Source organism: Mus pahari, chromosome 9 (assembly GCF_900095145.1).
Source record: "Mus pahari chromosome 9, PAHARI_EIJ_v1.1, whole genome shotgun sequence".
NCBI lineage: Eukaryota > Metazoa > Chordata > Mammalia > Rodentia > Muridae > Mus > Mus pahari.
Window position 1 is genome coordinate 553,993 of NC_034598.1, and position 16,641 is coordinate 570,633.

The 16,641-nt window shown below is 38.5% G+C and overlaps 1 protein-coding gene across 1 annotated transcript in view; it reads left to right on the forward strand.

Annotated features, from left to right (window-relative positions):
• Positions 1–2,193: 2,193 nt before the first annotated feature.
• Positions 2,194–16,641, forward strand: part of Trappc3l (trafficking protein particle complex 3 like) — a 53,356-nt gene continuing 38,908 nt past the window's right edge. The window contains exons 1-3 of the mRNA XM_021205609.2: positions 2,194–2,235; positions 5,550–5,647; positions 9,599–9,698. Coding sequence (XP_021061268.1) covers positions 2,194–2,235; positions 5,550–5,647; positions 9,599–9,698 — 240 coding nt within the window. The remainder of the gene's footprint in view (positions 2,236–5,549; positions 5,648–9,598; positions 9,699–16,641) is intronic.

Sequence of the window (16,641 nt, forward strand, 5' to 3'; positions counted from 1 at the left end):
GTTATAACAACAGAAAAGTTCGTTCTGTCTATTTCCCCAGAATGGCAGGAGTGTCAGGGCTCTCTGTGGATGTCCTGGCAGTTGTCTAGGATTCTCTCAGCAGCACCATATGATGAACGGAAAGACCTTCATTGTCTGTCCTGTGACCTGTGACTGAGGAAATGCCTCCACGAGACGTCTGGGGTGCATCTTCTTGCTTAATGACTGCCTGGGAGGGCCCAGCCCATTCTGAGTGGCATCGCCCTTGGCTGATGGTCCTGGGTGCTGGCCTCTGCTCCAGTTCCCACCTCCAGGTTCCTGCCTTGCTTGAGTTCCTGCCTGACTTCCCTTATTGACAGAATAGTTGATCTGGGAGTTTAAGCTCAAACAAATCCTTTCTTCTCCAACCTGTTTTGGTGAAGGTGTTTTATTACAGCAACAAAAACCCTAACTAAGGGGCTGGTGAGATGGCTCAGTGGGTAAGAGCACCCGACTGCTCTTCCAAAGGTCCGGAGTTCAAATCCGGATCTCTTACTTTGAATTCCAAATTGTCCCCCAAGATTGGCAACATGCTATCAATTACATATTCTTACGTGTTTAGAATCTACTTCTAAAATTTTTTATCAACTACATTAGAATGTATACAATAGATAAAAGGTGGTGATTTGGAATCTGCAAATGTAGTTCTATTTCCTACTATCTAGATGAGCTTGAATAGCTTTTTTAGTCTTTTTATTCTATATACCTATCCTGTAAAATGGAAGTGACTACCACACTGATTACCTCAATGACTGTAGTTGAATTAAAATAACATAGATAGTGAAAATCATACTATAAGCTGTAAGGTTGTAAATATGTTATTAGTCTACCTCTAAAAATGCTGTCAAATTTCCAGACCCATTAAAACTGATTTCCCTGAAACCATGGTTTCATAGAACATAAAAACAAGGATGGAAATACTTCACATAGTATAAAATTTGATCCCATATATCCACCTGTAAAAACCGCCTGCAGTAATTAGTTTTTATGTAGTGCATTATAATGAGTTTTATAGTATATATCATCTCTTTGATAGTCAAATTATTCTGTGAGGTAGGTATTACTACTGCCATTTCACAGATGTGGAAACTGAACCACGGAGCAATAAAGTGGCTTGCCCATGGCCACACAGCCAGCAATCAGGGGAGCTGCAACTGAATTGGAGCCTTGTCAACCATCACAGGCTCTTTCAACCTTGCCACACTCTTCTTCAAAGGGCTTTCCAGTCTTGGCTTTATAGGAAGTGTTCTAGAACCAATAGGACTAATTGTCTCAAGATGTAAGCAACAGAAGACTGCCTTTTCAACAGAATCTTCCGTGTCTATTTCTGGAACAGCTTTGAAATCCCACACCCTGCAGTTGTCATGATGAGATTTCTTATTTAAACTTTAAATATTTGTACTTTTGCATAAATAAAGAGAGCATCCAATAGCTTAGAAACTATCAAGAGAAAGCTAAGGGTTTACTCTCTTTGCCAGAATCATTATACATTATTAAACTGCAGAGAACCCATTTTGAGCAACAGCTCTGTAAGAAAATATATGCTTTGTGACTCGTTAAAATTGCTGATGGCTGTTATGAAAATTTACCTTTTAAAAACAAGATTCTAAATATATTTGAATGTTGGAAACCCGCAAGATAGGGGCAGGCATTGTTCTAGGGACAATGTGAAACTCAGTTGTTGATCAGATTTAAACTCAGGATTTAGTGCCTAAAGATTGCTGATCCTGTCTCTCTGATTCATAGAACAATCAATACAGAAGTGAATAATGCTAACATTTAGATCTGTCTTGGATTGTAAAGGTTTCTGCTCCTGATTTTAAAACAATGCCTTGGCACCAGAACAAAACACCACTCATCAACTCCCTGGGGCTAGAGAATTTTTAGTGTCTTGGTGCTTTTTGGGTCTGACTTCACACACACTGTGAGCTTTTATGGGCCTGGATTACAAGTGAGGCTGTTCCTGGATCAGCAGCAGGTTACAGAGGCATAAAACATTGTTCACATTTTCTTTTTCTCTCTCTCCCATTCAGCAAAGAGCAAAGGCAGTAGAGAGCACTCCTGCATCAAAGCAAGGAAGAGTTTGCTAAGACAAAGATGGGAGAGGACTACTGATGCTTATCTAAGTCACAGACAGAAGAAAAGAACTGAAGATCTCTTCATTTACCAGGAGAGATGTCTCGCCCTGCGCACAAAAGGCCAGAATATCACAAAATAGTAAGACCTCTCTGTCAAAGAGCCTTGCTTCTCTCTCTCAGCAAATGTTTTCTTGAAGGATGTTTTGTGTGTTTGGAGGAAGTGATGCTAGGAGTAGAAGGTTTCAGCAAGCAAAGATGATGTTTAGTGAATGACCCTTCTGGAAATATTTATAAGCATCTCTTAATAGTGTAGCAGAGTAATCAGTTTTTATACAGATTTTTTAGGGTATCCTTTGCTTTGGATGACTTGAATAAAGGTATCAAATAATCCTTTTGCCTCTAAGATAAAATATGAGACAATTAATCAGTTCTCTATATTTCATGTTATATCAAGAAGCAAATAAAATGTAAAGTCAATTATGTATAAATTGAACAGGAAAAGATTGTCAAAACACTAGGAATCAAAAGACTGTCATTAAAAATACACTGCCTAGTACTAAATGTGTTTGTATTTGATGTGAGCCATTGTCCTTTTTATATCTTCTGAATTCACTTATTCCTAAGACTTTTTTCTTTCTTTTTTTCTTTTCTTTCTTTTCTTTCTTTTCTTTCTTTTCTTTCTTTTCTTTCTTTTCTTTCTTTTCTTTCTTTTCTTTCTTTTCTTTCTTTTCTTTCTTTCTTTCTTTCTTTCTTTCTTTCTTTCTTTCTTTCTTTCTTTCTTGGCACATTTAAATTGAAGCAATACTTTTTGGTTTGGTTTGGTTTGGTTTTTTAAACCTTTCATCCTAGCATCAGTAATTCAAATATTATAGGTAGGAAAACTTAGAGTTCTGTTTAATGCTTTATTAATCATTTAAGGGATTTGTGAGAATTTAGTGTTATTAGGCGATTTTATCCCTGTGCTCCCAAGGCTGCACTGACAACCTGGTGTGTGTCATAGTCAGAAATACCTGCAAATATTCCACCTGGCATCCTGGGCTCTTGAACAATTTGTCTGTTATCTATCAAATGACAAAAATATATAGTACATAATTTATACTGTGCCTAAATCATTACACACATGTGGACACATAACAGTTAAAACCTTTTTATACTAGTGTGTCCAAAACCACTGAAAGTAATTACTGGAGTTCTAGTTATACATTGAAAGCGATTGATTTTATTGTTTTAAAAACCATAAAGAAATTCATGTTAGTATTTCTTGGGATGTGTAGTATGGTTGTAAGACCTACAAAGATATGCTAGATATGCAGTTGAAAATATAATCTCTGGTCATGATTCAGGATGAAAATTGGACCTTTTTTGGACATGTACTTAAAACTTAGGAAATAAACATGTTTTAAGGTGTATTAGTCTATCCCATGGGAGAGAGAGTACCTGGGACTCGGGGCTATGAGAGATAGAAGAGGCACAATTCCTACTCTCTCCTCTGTACAAATCTTCTATAGAGAATGAAAACAAATGCATTCTTCCTCTTCATCCCTCTCCCTCCCCATTTCCTTCCTCCTCCTCCTTCCTCTCCCTGCCTTCTCCCCTTCTCTCCCTCTCCCCTCCCCTTCCTATTCTCCCTTCCCCTCCCCCCAATTCCCATTTGTTTATTTCTATACTACAGCACTGGTACATAGTAATATTGTTTTTTTCTGTGGCTTCTTCTATGCTAGGCAGAAGCTTTATTTATAAATCATAGGTATTTGGTGTGTTCTATGGTGAAGTTCTTGGAAAAACAGGAATAAAAGTGGGTATTAGTGATCCTTAGTGTTAGGTTAACATTATTTTTGTTCATGTCTCTTGCTGACATCCTTCATTTCCTGGGAAAAGTACTAACATTATTTTCCTATACCTGAATTGTGTATTTTACTATAATACAAATTAACATGTAATATAAACTACTTTATAATGCATATGCTACATATACTTTTGACATTTTATTTCTAGTTTCCACATAAATTGGGCCCATATGTAATAACTAATATTTATATTCTTTTTAAAATTATCAATAATAAATATTTCAACTTGATAGGGAGGCATATTTGTTATGATATAAACCCACACATTTCATTTAGATGTCCCCCAGTGGGAACCCTGAAGAATTGGACTAACCTTGGAAATTATTTGTATAAAAAGGTATAGTGTTTTAGAGAAGATATTTGGTTTAATAATAATAATAATTTTATTGCTATTTTAGAGCCATCCACATCCATTTTTAGAATATAAACTAATACATTATCAGGCCTCTGCTCCCCTGCTTATGAATCTAAGACACTTTATGGTAGAGTGAAGGATGGCCTTCCTAGCCTGAAATCCATATTGACCTTTTACAAAAATCTAATACTATATATGAAGCAGGTTTATTTTCAGTAGTGGTCTGCTCCCTCTACACATATACCTCCATAATTAACTCTGTGATAGACTTGGAACATGGAGTTGTAGGAGCTCTTCTGGCTCCTGATGACTGGCAAATTGCTGTGTCCTCTGGTTCCTTCATTTAGTCTGTAGGATGGACAGTGTGAGACATGTTCTCACTAGGCTTCTTTCCCTTTCATGGGCACTATTTCCTGGTAGAAGCGAGACAGACTTTTTTTAAGTGGGAAGATCAAATTTTCTTTTCTGATTCCTTTCCTTTCTCTTTCTCTTTTCCTTTCCCTTTTTCCTGTTCCTTTCCCTTTCCCTTTCCCTTTCCTTTTCACCTTTCCTTTCCTGTTTCTTTTTCTTTCTTTCTTTCTTTCTTTCTTTCTTTCTTTCTTTCTTTCTTTCTTTCTTTCTTTCTCTTTCTTTCTCTTCTAAATGAAGCATTACTGGACTTCTTTTTGCTAATAACTCACTGTAAAAATTGGATCACAATTTTGAGTTTTATATTTTTTCAAAAATAAGAAGCAACTAATGTTTATATTTGGCTCCTGTAAAATGCTCCTCTTTTCTTTAAGCAAAAAGCAAAAGGAATTCCAGCTGGTTTGCCACTGTGGTTGGGATCATCCTGAAGTCCTTATCAGCAGATCTAAGGCTCAGAAGAGGCTACGCAGACTCATGGCGAGCCTCATCAGTTATCTATTTCCATCTGAAAACAGGTAGTGGGAAGCATAAGCTATCCCAGAATAACAATAATTGTATGAGAAATTGTAGTAAAAAAACTTTTCCCCATTAAGAAAACACATCAGAGTATGCAATAGTTACAAATGTGTAGGACAATATTCTCATGTAAGAGCAACCACTCTCATAGCAATGTGTGTAGATGCAAACAACAGCTCAAAAGTGCAAATTGTTACAGTAGTGCGAGGGTGGGAAAGGTAAACCAATGATCTCTGAGCATGATTTCAACCCACAGATTAAAAGTAAATGATACACGATATACTGTCATAGCTGCCTGTAACAAAACCATACGCATTTCCTCTACAGAACAAAGACCTTTTTGTGCTCACCTATGGAGCTCTGGTTGCCCAGCTATGCAAGGATTATGAGAAAGATGAAGATGTGAACAAATACTTAGATAAAATGTAAGTGGTGTTCTTGTTGCTCTAGAGTATTTATTGCTTGTTATCACTGCATTTTTCTGTTTCTAGTGGCTGGCTCCACTTCACCAGTTCCTCTTGGCTTCTAGGAGCCACATCTGAGAGTGGAACATGATTTTTTTTTATAACTCAGCTTAAAACAATAGAAAGGAATTTTCCTCTAGATCTGTCAAACGTAGATTTCTCTTTCCTCATGTTTGACAAGATTTCTCTATTAGTCACTTATGAGCAGCCAAAGTGGTGGAACAAAGGTGTTCTTTTAGTAAGATGATAGAATATACAGTTTAATTTTGAACTCCTTACAATGACTTACATTGTGATTTATAATATGTAATTCCTTATATAAGCAGGGATGGCCTTTTGGGGCTATGCAACAAACAAGCAAACAAACAGAAAACTAATAATAGTCTCCTGAGAAGAAGACTAATGTATGAGGGATTCAGTGGAAAGGAAGGTGTTTTCTTTTCTCCTCATTTTGTTTTGTTTTGCTTTGCTTGTATAGTACTTTCACTGATTGAGAATTTTAAAAAGGATTTTCAATAGAAAACCTCAACCTCTCCTTTTTATAAGTAAAGCCCCTTTCCCTTTTTCTTTCACTAGTGAAGTTTCTTCCAGCTTATATTCAACCTTCTAATTTCCTACAAGTAAGTATATGATCATCAAGTTATGGCAGTATTATCATTCATTTTAATGTTTTCAAATGCTTTACAAGCATGTATGCATTACACATAATAATGAGTTTCACTATGACTCCTTCATACTTGTTCACAGTGTATTTTAATATATCTACTCCCATTACCTTGCTTGTGCTCCTTTACTACCTTTCCCTTTTTCTCCTAGCCCCACCTCTAACTTTCATATATTCTGTGTACCCTGTGAGTTTCATTGGGATTATTTGCAGAAGAATGAGCACCTTACATGTGGTTATACCACTGAACAAGATGTCTCTCCCTCCTCCATCAACCATTACCTGCATAAAGACAGAAGATTTGGACTTCCTCCTCCCCTTTATAACAAGTGTTGATTGGTCCAATTTTGTACAAATGGGTGTGTGGTTAGTTATAGCTGCTGAGAATGCCCAGATGTTGGCATTCCTTATCTCTCCCCATAGCTCCAGCTCTTACATTCTTTCCATTTCTTTGCCCTCAATGTTAACTAAGCCTTGAAAGGAGTATTGATGAGGCCTTACTTTGGGCTGTGCATTCAATAGTCATTTATTTTCAGTATTTAGAGTATACCTGCGTCAACAAAAACAAAAACAAAAACAAAAAGCTTCTCTGACCAAACCCAGCAGAAGCACTATTATACCAATAGAAACATGGTAATTTATGAAGCAGTTTGATATGTTCATCAGGTCCACATAGCAAAACAACAACAGTAGCTTCCCTACTAGGGTCTAGAACTTCCCCAGCCACAGGCTTCTGAGTGGGTTTACAGTCTTATAAATGAATTTCTTCTCATGGAGAAGTCATCAGATCTAGTCAGAGAGTGGTTACCACATAACAGATTTGCCATTATCACGAGTTTACTCACCTTGCTTGACTGGTCAGTATTGTTGCTCACAGGACCCACAGCTGAGTACAACTGCTAATGACAATTCTCCCAGCAGCCTGCAAAACACCCAATATTGTGATTGTGGCCAGTACAGAGGAAACTTCTAGGCCAGTGTTACCTTGATTTATCCATGTCTTGCTAACAAGATGCAGAATGTCTTTAGCAACAATTCTTCAGTTGGATATCTTAGTTTTGATGGGAAATGAATAGCACTAGCAATTACTTGTATTGTTTTAAGACCTCAGGGACCTCTATAACCAACAACTCATAGGGAGGTAGCCCAACCTTGGCACTGAGATTTTTGTTAAAAAACTATGGATTCTGGAAACAATTCAATCCACCTACACGTGATATAGTCCTTAAACTTGTTTTTTAAATTATTTATTTATTTATTTATTTATGAGTCTAGTGTGTGTGTGTGTGTGTGTGTGTGTGTGTGTGTGTGTGTGTAGGGGTGGGGAAGGTGTGTGCATGTGTGTGCTCATGCACATGCTTTGGCATGTATGTAGAACTCAAAGAGCAACTTTAGATAACTGAAACAATTCTCCTACTTTATGGGCTCTGGGGATCAACACAGGTCATTAGACCTGTGAACAGACACTTCTACCTACTAAGCCATCTTGCCAATTCTCCACTTTATTTATTTATTTATTTATTTATTTATTTATTTATTTATTTATTTATTGAGACAAGATATCTCACTGAACACAGAACTCATGGATTGTCAAAGCTGGCTGGCAAGTTCTTTCCATTCCTCTGGTGGTAGAGTTATAGAAACATACCACATATGTGCTGGTGAACTGAGGTTCAGCCTTCATGTGTGCACAACAGACACTTTATTGACTGAGACATCTCCCCAACCAATTTATAATCATATTTTTGGATTGGGTAATCAAGTGTCAGATTTCCTTACAGCTTTTTTATACACCATGGGTTTGTTGACCCAATCTGATGACCTGTTCTCTCCTCATCTGCCAACTGTCCTTTCCATCTAAAGTGTCCTAGCTCTAGAGTTTTTTTAAACTCTTAATTATGGACACTGGAAAGTGCTATTGCAGAATAATGACTGGGAAATAAGTACGGGTTATAAGATTTATTCAGGCAGGGTGAAGGGAAAATTGAGCTTAGGTGTTTAAGAGTATTAAAAAGGGTCCATTAAAAAGGGTGTTTTTCCAGGAACAGAGATGGTCAATACAAGGGAAAGCTTGAAAGAAGTTTTAAGTTCTTATTTTCTTCTATTTCCATGTGCTGGTACTCTTCTTTGGAGAGGATCTTTCTAGTTATAGTACACATCGTTCTGTTGAATTTCTTGAAATTTGTATTTGCAAGGAAGCAAACTTCCAGAAGGCACCTACAGCTTACTCCTTTTCTTCTTCAGCTGGACAAACTGCCTGAGGTCATGAGAACTGACATCAATGGTTAACCTTGGGACACTAATGTCTGATATAGCATTTGCTCTTCCAGAGGTCCTGAGTTCAATTCCCAGCAAACACATGGTGGCCCACAACCATCTGTAGTGGGATCTGATGCCCTCCTCTGGTATATCTGAGGAGAGCAACAATGTTCTCACATACAAAAAAATAAATAAGTAAATCTTTAAAAAAAGAGATTTTAAGAAATTTAAGTGCCTCAAGGTATCTTGTTCAAGGAGGCTGCTGAGCTGTCTTAGCCACTTATTCCATTATGTTATGAAATCCAAGTGAAAGCTTTCTGAATTTTACTTTAGCTCTACTATTAGATGTAGTGGCTTGGGTGGAGTTAGTAGTAGGTAAATATGCGCCTTCCCTTGGACCTATCATTCCAGCTTCTATGGACTAAAAAATGTTTTTCTGAAGTTACTTGCCAACCTCTACACACATGCATGCATGCGCATGCGCACAGATGGAGGAGGTGAAGAGGGGGAGAGGAGGAAGGAGTCACGGGAGACAGGGGAAAGAGAAAGGGAGACAAACTTAAGAAACTTAAGAGCTGAAACCTTTAGTAGCAGCAAAATATGTCTCTCTAATTCCTTTTCCTCTTCCTGACTCAGCTCCTCTTATGAACATAGCTCCCCTGCCATGGTGGATATGCTATACGAAGCTTGAGTATCTAGGGTCACACCTGCAAGCAAGGATCTTACTCTGTTTCACAATAGCTAACAGTGAGAAATATTAGACAGTAGGCATGCATCCTTCGCTGAATTTACAGTCAAGTTTGGGCCAGTCTCCCCTCCAGTTATACTCCTCTACTTGCAGAGACTAATTAATATTTCCTGGATATGCTGATCTCTGCTTTTGTGATCTGCAGAACACACACAAAACCATCATCTAAGACAGTTTGACCTGTTGCATTTGGGCCTAGTTTGTTATCTATCAGGAAAATCATATTTTACTTTATCCTCAGGGGTTACAACATTGGAACACGGCTGGTGGAAGACTTTTTGGCTCGATCCTGTGTGAGAAGATGTCATAGTTATTTAGAAATTATCAACATAATCGCCCAGGTAAATGCATTTCTGGTTCTGTCAATGTGTCTTGAAAACTCATCAGGTATGGGTATAAACCGATAGTTCCTATAATTTGGGATGTTGAGGTGAGAGGATTGTGAGTTCTAGGTCTGTGCTAAATAGTATGTTCCAGAGAAGCCTAAGCTATATGAGATTCTGTCTCAAAAACAAAACAAACAACAATAAACAACTAAAATCCTTTCTGAGTTTAATAGTCTTCAGTTCTGACTAGACAGGTTCCATCTGCATATGTTGCTAGGTGTTGAGAGAGGAGATTATGATAGAAAAACTTTTCATACAGATATATAACTACTACGAACTAAAGACGAAGCTTCTAAACTGACTTAATTTATATATATATATATATACATATATATATATATATATATATATAGTGTCATATATATACATATATATATATATATATATATATAGTGTCATATATATATGTATATATATGGTGTGTCTGTATGTGTATGTGTGTAAGAGAGAGAGAGAATGTGTGTACATGTATATGTGTATTAAAGAGTATATATATGTGTGTGTGTTATGTATATTTATATGTGCACGTGAGAGAGAATGTATGTGTTATGTATGTGTGTTGAGTGTATAAGAGTGTGTGTGTGGTAAGTGTGTGTGTGTGTCACATTGGTAGCAGTGTTTTACAAGAAATTGAGAAGGTGGCTTGGCTGGTGAAGTATCTGTTACACAAGCATAGGGACCCAAGTTGATATCCCCAGCAGAGTTGGAAAGTTCTTGGATGACCTAGGGGTACCAATCAGGGAGCCAACCATTGTAGAGCAATCTGCATAAAGAAGTCTCCAATAGTAATAACATCCCTGGCATGTTTTGAAGGTTGATAGTCTCAGAGGCTAAAAGCAGCTGCAGAGATTCAGACCTTTGTGTATAGCCTTGGAAGCTGTGAAAGCAACAATTCTCCCAGCCTGCAGCCTCAAGTCACTGTGAAGGAGCAGTGGAAACCTGAGGAGACCCTGTTTGCTTCTAAGAAATAAACAAACAAGGCAGTGCGGAGTCAGATCCTAAAGTCTTCAGGCTTAATCCTCTGAAAAGAGCAGGCCAGGCCTTCAGAAGTCTCCCTTTCTGCCTTATCCTACAAGTCTGTAGCAGTACCCAGTTAAATTCTCAAATTCATTCCATTGATCCCAGTGGTGGCTCGTTCATCGATACTTGACCCAGTGTTCTAGGTTCCCGAATGAAATACACACACACACACACACACACACACACACACACACACAGAGCCTATATATTTTGATATGCCCAAAACAGTTCAGTGGCTGGGTTACTTCCTAACCTCCATGTGGCTAATCCACCTCCCTCCAATATTCCCAAGTTACTGCTTACTAAAATCTATATTCCATCTTTGCTGCCCTGGACCTGGTCGGGTAGCCCTCTTGAGAACTGTTCTTCCCCAGCTCCTACATGGCAGCTATGCTCTCTGTCCCCCACCTTCTCCTTAGGCATGGTGGATCTGCTTCTTCCTCTCTTCTCCCTCTGTCCCTAGCCTGGGAATCCTAAAAGCCCTGCCTCTGTCTGCCCTGTCCAGACATTAGCTTTCAGCATCTTTGTTTACCAACCAGAACAAACTGAGTGCAGGGTCCCTGGGTCTTACCTGTGGATACTTGTGTGAGCAATTTGGGGGACAGTAACATAAATTAACATAAATTAACACAAGAATACAAACAGTTACATAGGTCTAAGATGGTTCCAGTTCTGAAGCCCCAGATGATGTGAATTTCTAGGGGACAAGCTAGGCTCCTGATAGGATGAATGTAGTTATGAAAATAAGGATAAAAAAAATGAGACCAGAGAAAAGCTGTCAAATTTATAGGAAAATGGGGATTCTAAATCACCCAAGAGTTGTCAAAAATTCACAATCAGGTTTACAGATCTCTACCTCTGCAGAAGTAAGGAAGCAGGTACTGATTTGTTTTGATTTTGTTTTGTTTTGTTTTGTTTTTACAAAGTTTTGTCAGTTTCTAGTTGCTAGCCCCCCCCCTTTTTTTCTTTTTCTGGCTATTGCCAGCTACTCAGTATTGGAGCTTTGACTATTGATTCAGCCTGGAGTTTCTGTTCATTGGTGTTTCCTTTGCTTTGTTCCCACAACACAAATACTTTACAAGTGCTTTGTGGAGGTCAAAACAGCACATGGGCAACTTACAGAAGTCATGCCCCAAACCAGTACCAAATGTAACCCTGTGCTTTACTCAATATCTGATGAATGTGATAGCATCTTACATAAACCTGATGTATAGAAGGCAGCTTGGAATCATCCAAGACTAGCCCACCTTTCTTAAAACAACACATCTTTAGCCAGCATCCTTTCCTTGAAGACCTGTGATTACTCTGTGACCTAGTATGTATTTGAGGACACAAGGTATATAGGAGGCCTTGGCGTGCTGCAGAATCTGGTTCACATAACGGAGCTTCTAATCTGTCTCCCACCTCTTCTCTTCTGAGCCCTGATATTTACATACATGATGAAATTGACCCTTTACATGAATTGCTTTCACACTAACACAGCACTAGTTCTATGATTCTGAGTACAGGCACTGCCTTTGTTCTGTCAGTCTCAGAGCATCTCTCTGAGAAGACAGAACAGGAATTGATTATTGACAGTTTTCCAAAAAGAAAACCAAGTTCCAGAAAGAGTATGATAGATGGAAAGAAGTAACATACATAAAGAAATAAACTTTCAATACTAGAATCCAAATGAAAGTAGTTTCTACTTTATTATTATTATTACTATTATTTTATGGTTAGTGAATCATGAAGATATAACGGAATCCGGCTGTTTTCCAACTTCAGCACAGTGAATTTAATACCATTAAACAGGTTTAAGAAGAGAAGAGAAAAGGAAATTCCTTTCCATATGTATTGGCAGAATATATGCAAAATCCTACAGCAGTGTTCTGTGTATGTGCATGTGTGTATGTGAGTACATGTATGTGTAAGTGCATGTATATGAAGTTCAGAGATCAACCCCAGATGTCATTCCTCAGGTACCACCTACCATAAATTTTGAGATGGGGTCTCTCATTATCATGGAATTTCCTCTTCCAGTGAGGTTACCTGGCCATTTAGCCCCAGTGATTCACACCCATCTCATCCTCCACAACATCTGGGATGATAACATTTGCTATCTTATCTGCATGTTTTACATGCTGCCACCCCTGGCTTTTTACGTAGACACAGGAGATCAAACTCAGATCTTTATGCATCCATGACAGGCATTTCTTCAACTGAGTTATCTCCCCATAACTTGAAAGTTTTTAAAATAAAATAACTTCACTAAATCAATTATGTGGTGGGGGCACTATAAAAATACTTGTCATTTTAATGTAAAATAAATACTGTGACTGAAATATATTAACATACTTAGCCCTTATTATATTTCCTGTTGGTAGTTACCCTAATCCTTTTGATTAATAAGTCACTGTATTCTAATAATGATAATTCTGAAATTTCTTTGGGAATGATTTCCCTTGGCCTTTACCTGAATTCATCCCGTATCTTAAATGTGCATATAAAGTTAAATATGAAATATGCCTAAGGGATAACACGTTTCTAGAGTATTAAAGCAAAACACCAGCGATAACTTAAAAGTCATATAACATGGGAAATAAAACTTCTTGTACTTAAAGTTGTTTTTTCAGGCTTGACATCTGAGAAAGAAAATGATTTTAAAAGCTCATTAGAACTTCATTCTGAAGTCATGTTTGTAGAACAATGGGTATTTTAACTTATTCTTTTGGATTTGTTCATATGATCTACATATTTTCTATTTAAGTAATGTAACATACTTCTGTTATTTTAAAAAAATCAGTTAAGATCAATAAGCCATTGAGAATTGGGTTTGAGTAGCCTGTTATTAAGAACTGGAGGTTATTTTCTGTCATGCATTGAAAGACTGGAGCTCATCTGCTCTGTGGTCAATACATTGGGGTACTCTGGTGGATAGCCACTGTGGGTCTAAGTGAGCTCCAGACTGAATAGTGCAGCAGCACAAGGGATCCTTTAGTTTCCTCTGCATGTTAGCCTTAGATTCAATCTCAGCTATTCATCTAAATCAGAAAATCAAACAGAAATAGAGTTCAAAAGAAGTTGACTTCTGTGCTGGCTGGTCTTATGTCAACTTGACACAAGCTAGAGTCATCTCAAAAAAGAAACCTTAATTGAGAAAATGCTCCCATAAGATACCACTATGAGGCATTTTCTTAATTAGTGATTGATGGGAGAGGGCCCAGCCTAGTATGAGTTGTGCCATCCCTGGGCTGGTGGTCCTGGATTCTATAAAAAAAAAAAAAAAAGCAGGCTGAGCAAGCCATGGGAAGCAAACTAGTAAGGAGCACTCCTCTGTGGCCTCTGCATCAGCTCCTGCCTCCAGGTTCCTGCCCTGTATGAGTTCCTGTCCTGACTTCCTTTGGCAATGCACAGCAATGTGGAAGTAAAATAAAAAGTTTCCTCCAAATAAATCCATTCCTCCCCAACTTGCTCTTTAGGTCATGGTATTTTGTCACAGCATTGGAAACCCTAAGACAGCTTCTATAGCAGGAAAGAAATCCACATCAGAACTTTTAACTAGATGTAATGGCATAAGCTACAATTCTAGCATTTAGGAGGCTGAGGCAGGAGAATCATGAGTCTAAGACCAGCCTAAGCTACACAGAAATTGAAGTCAGCTTCAGAATGAGATCCTGTCTCAAAACAGAAAGAAGTCACTTTTTTCCTAATCAAAATTATTCTCCAAAGAAACCCTAACAAATAATTTATGAAGGTTATTCTTGAAGGTGCCTAAGATGGCAAAAGTCTCACATGGAATGCTCTTGTTACCTGTGCTCATTTGAAGAATGTTGTCTATGTGCTGTCAGCCATAGAAAGATTGCACCGCCAAAAACAAAAATGACAATTCCAGTATGAACTAAGGTGTATGTTTAGTCATTCGTGTTTTGGGACCTAAGCCAGAACTTGGTACTTAGTAAAACTAAGTATTAATTGGAAATCGGGGAGGGTGAAAAGGAAGAGGAGAGGAAGGAGAGAGAAGAAAAGAAAGAAGTTTATTGTTTAAGGCCTTCGGGACAAGAGCTTTTCTCTATCAGGCAGGGCCATGGCATGCTCCTCAGAGTGTTATGGGCTCCCTCAGCCCATTTCATGAGGGTGCATGTTGTGGCCATACCTGGTGGCAGTTTTCTCTCTAGAAATTAAAGAAGAGATGTCTCTATGTACCAGATTATAAAGTAATCAAGTGAAAAATGGTATATGAAGCATGAGGAGGGAACAAAGGAGGGAGGAAGGGAGGGAGAGAGAAACAAGGAAGGAAGGAAGGAAGGAAGGAAGGAAGGAAGGAAGGAAGGAAGGAAGGAAGGAAGGAAGGGAGGGAGGGAGGGAGGAAGGGAGGGAGGGAGGGAGGAGGAAAGATGGGGGACGGAAAGAACAAAGGAGGGAGGGAGGGGAGGGGGGAAGGGAGGTGAGAAAGAAGGAAGGGGACAGAGGGAAGACAGGGAAGAGAAGGAAGGAAAAAAGATAAAGAAAGAGAACAAACAAAAAAAGAAAAAAGCAAGCAAATGAACACAGAGATAAAGATTAATATCTCAGCCAAATAGAAAAAAGGTCCATACACTGTGGCCCCCACTAAGAGAGCATGTTCTATCTTTATCAGCAATAAAGTGTCTTCTACAGATGGCAGCCTCCAAACTGCATAATATTCGACAGGCTAGACACAAGACAGTCAAAGTTAAAATTAAAAACATGCAGGACAGCTGCTTTACATCACTCTCCTTTCGAAACATTTCATGTCACGTTAGCCATCTTGTTATGTGTAAATTCCTCTGTACTCAGTGAGGTTGCATTTCCACCCTGTCAACTTCTTCTTAGCAATAAAAAGAACATTTTCCCATTCTCACAAACAGAGCAGCTATCTCCTGGACACCTCTTCCTTCTAAAGTCCAGTTTTCACCTCTTAATCATTTTTACTTCTTAAAAACATTGCTCTCACCTAGAGTGATGATGTCAACTGCTTCAGGAGCATTTTGACACAGATGCGAGGTCAGGCTTTAGCCATGTGCATGCCCACATATGTTTTCCTTATAATTAGCAGCTTTCATTAAAAAGACTGGCCTTTGGCAGCATTATCTCATTAACCCTTTAAACTCTCTTCAGAGGAAACAGGCAGTAAATGTGGCTGAGTCAGTTTTAGATAACTAGGACAAATTCAGATGGGTTTAGTCATAGTTTATCCCCAGAGAGCATAGGAGAGGCAGGAAAGGAAGCCAACTCTGTGTTTTGCTTAGCTAATCTCTCAGACCAAGCACTGGGTGCAGCCCTCTGCCTTATTTCTGAAATGCAGCATGTCCACAAAGCCCACAATAGCTGTCCTGCTTTCTGAGAAAGAAAGAGAAAGGATAAATTTCAAATTTACTAGACAGAGAAATGTAGGTCCAGACAGGAAAGTGATTCCTCTGAATGAAGTAGGAGGCGGCTGACAACAGAGCTCTCTTGAACTTGATGTCCACTTTGCACTTTTCTGCCTTTCAGAGTTGAGGGGTGGGAAGTTTCAAGGGTTAATAGAATTCTCTCTATCTCTTATTTTCTCTTTATATCAGAACCTCCTTTCAGTGTGTGTGTAGGATCTAAAACTTTGCTATCTAGTGGCCTGAAGAAAAGTCTCATGGGAGAGGAGGGCAGCAACACAGTTTCCACTTTCTAATTTTTTTATTTATCTTTTTATTTTTTTAGCCTAAATCTGGGTTTAATTTTCTCCAACATTAAAACAGATTCGAGCTGGGTGTGGTGGCACACGCCTTTAATCCCAGCACTTGGGAGGCAGAGGCAGGCAGATTTCTGAGTTGGAGGCCAGCCTGGTCTACGAAGTGAGTTCCAGGACAGTCAGGGCTACACAGAGAAACCCTGTCTCGAAAAA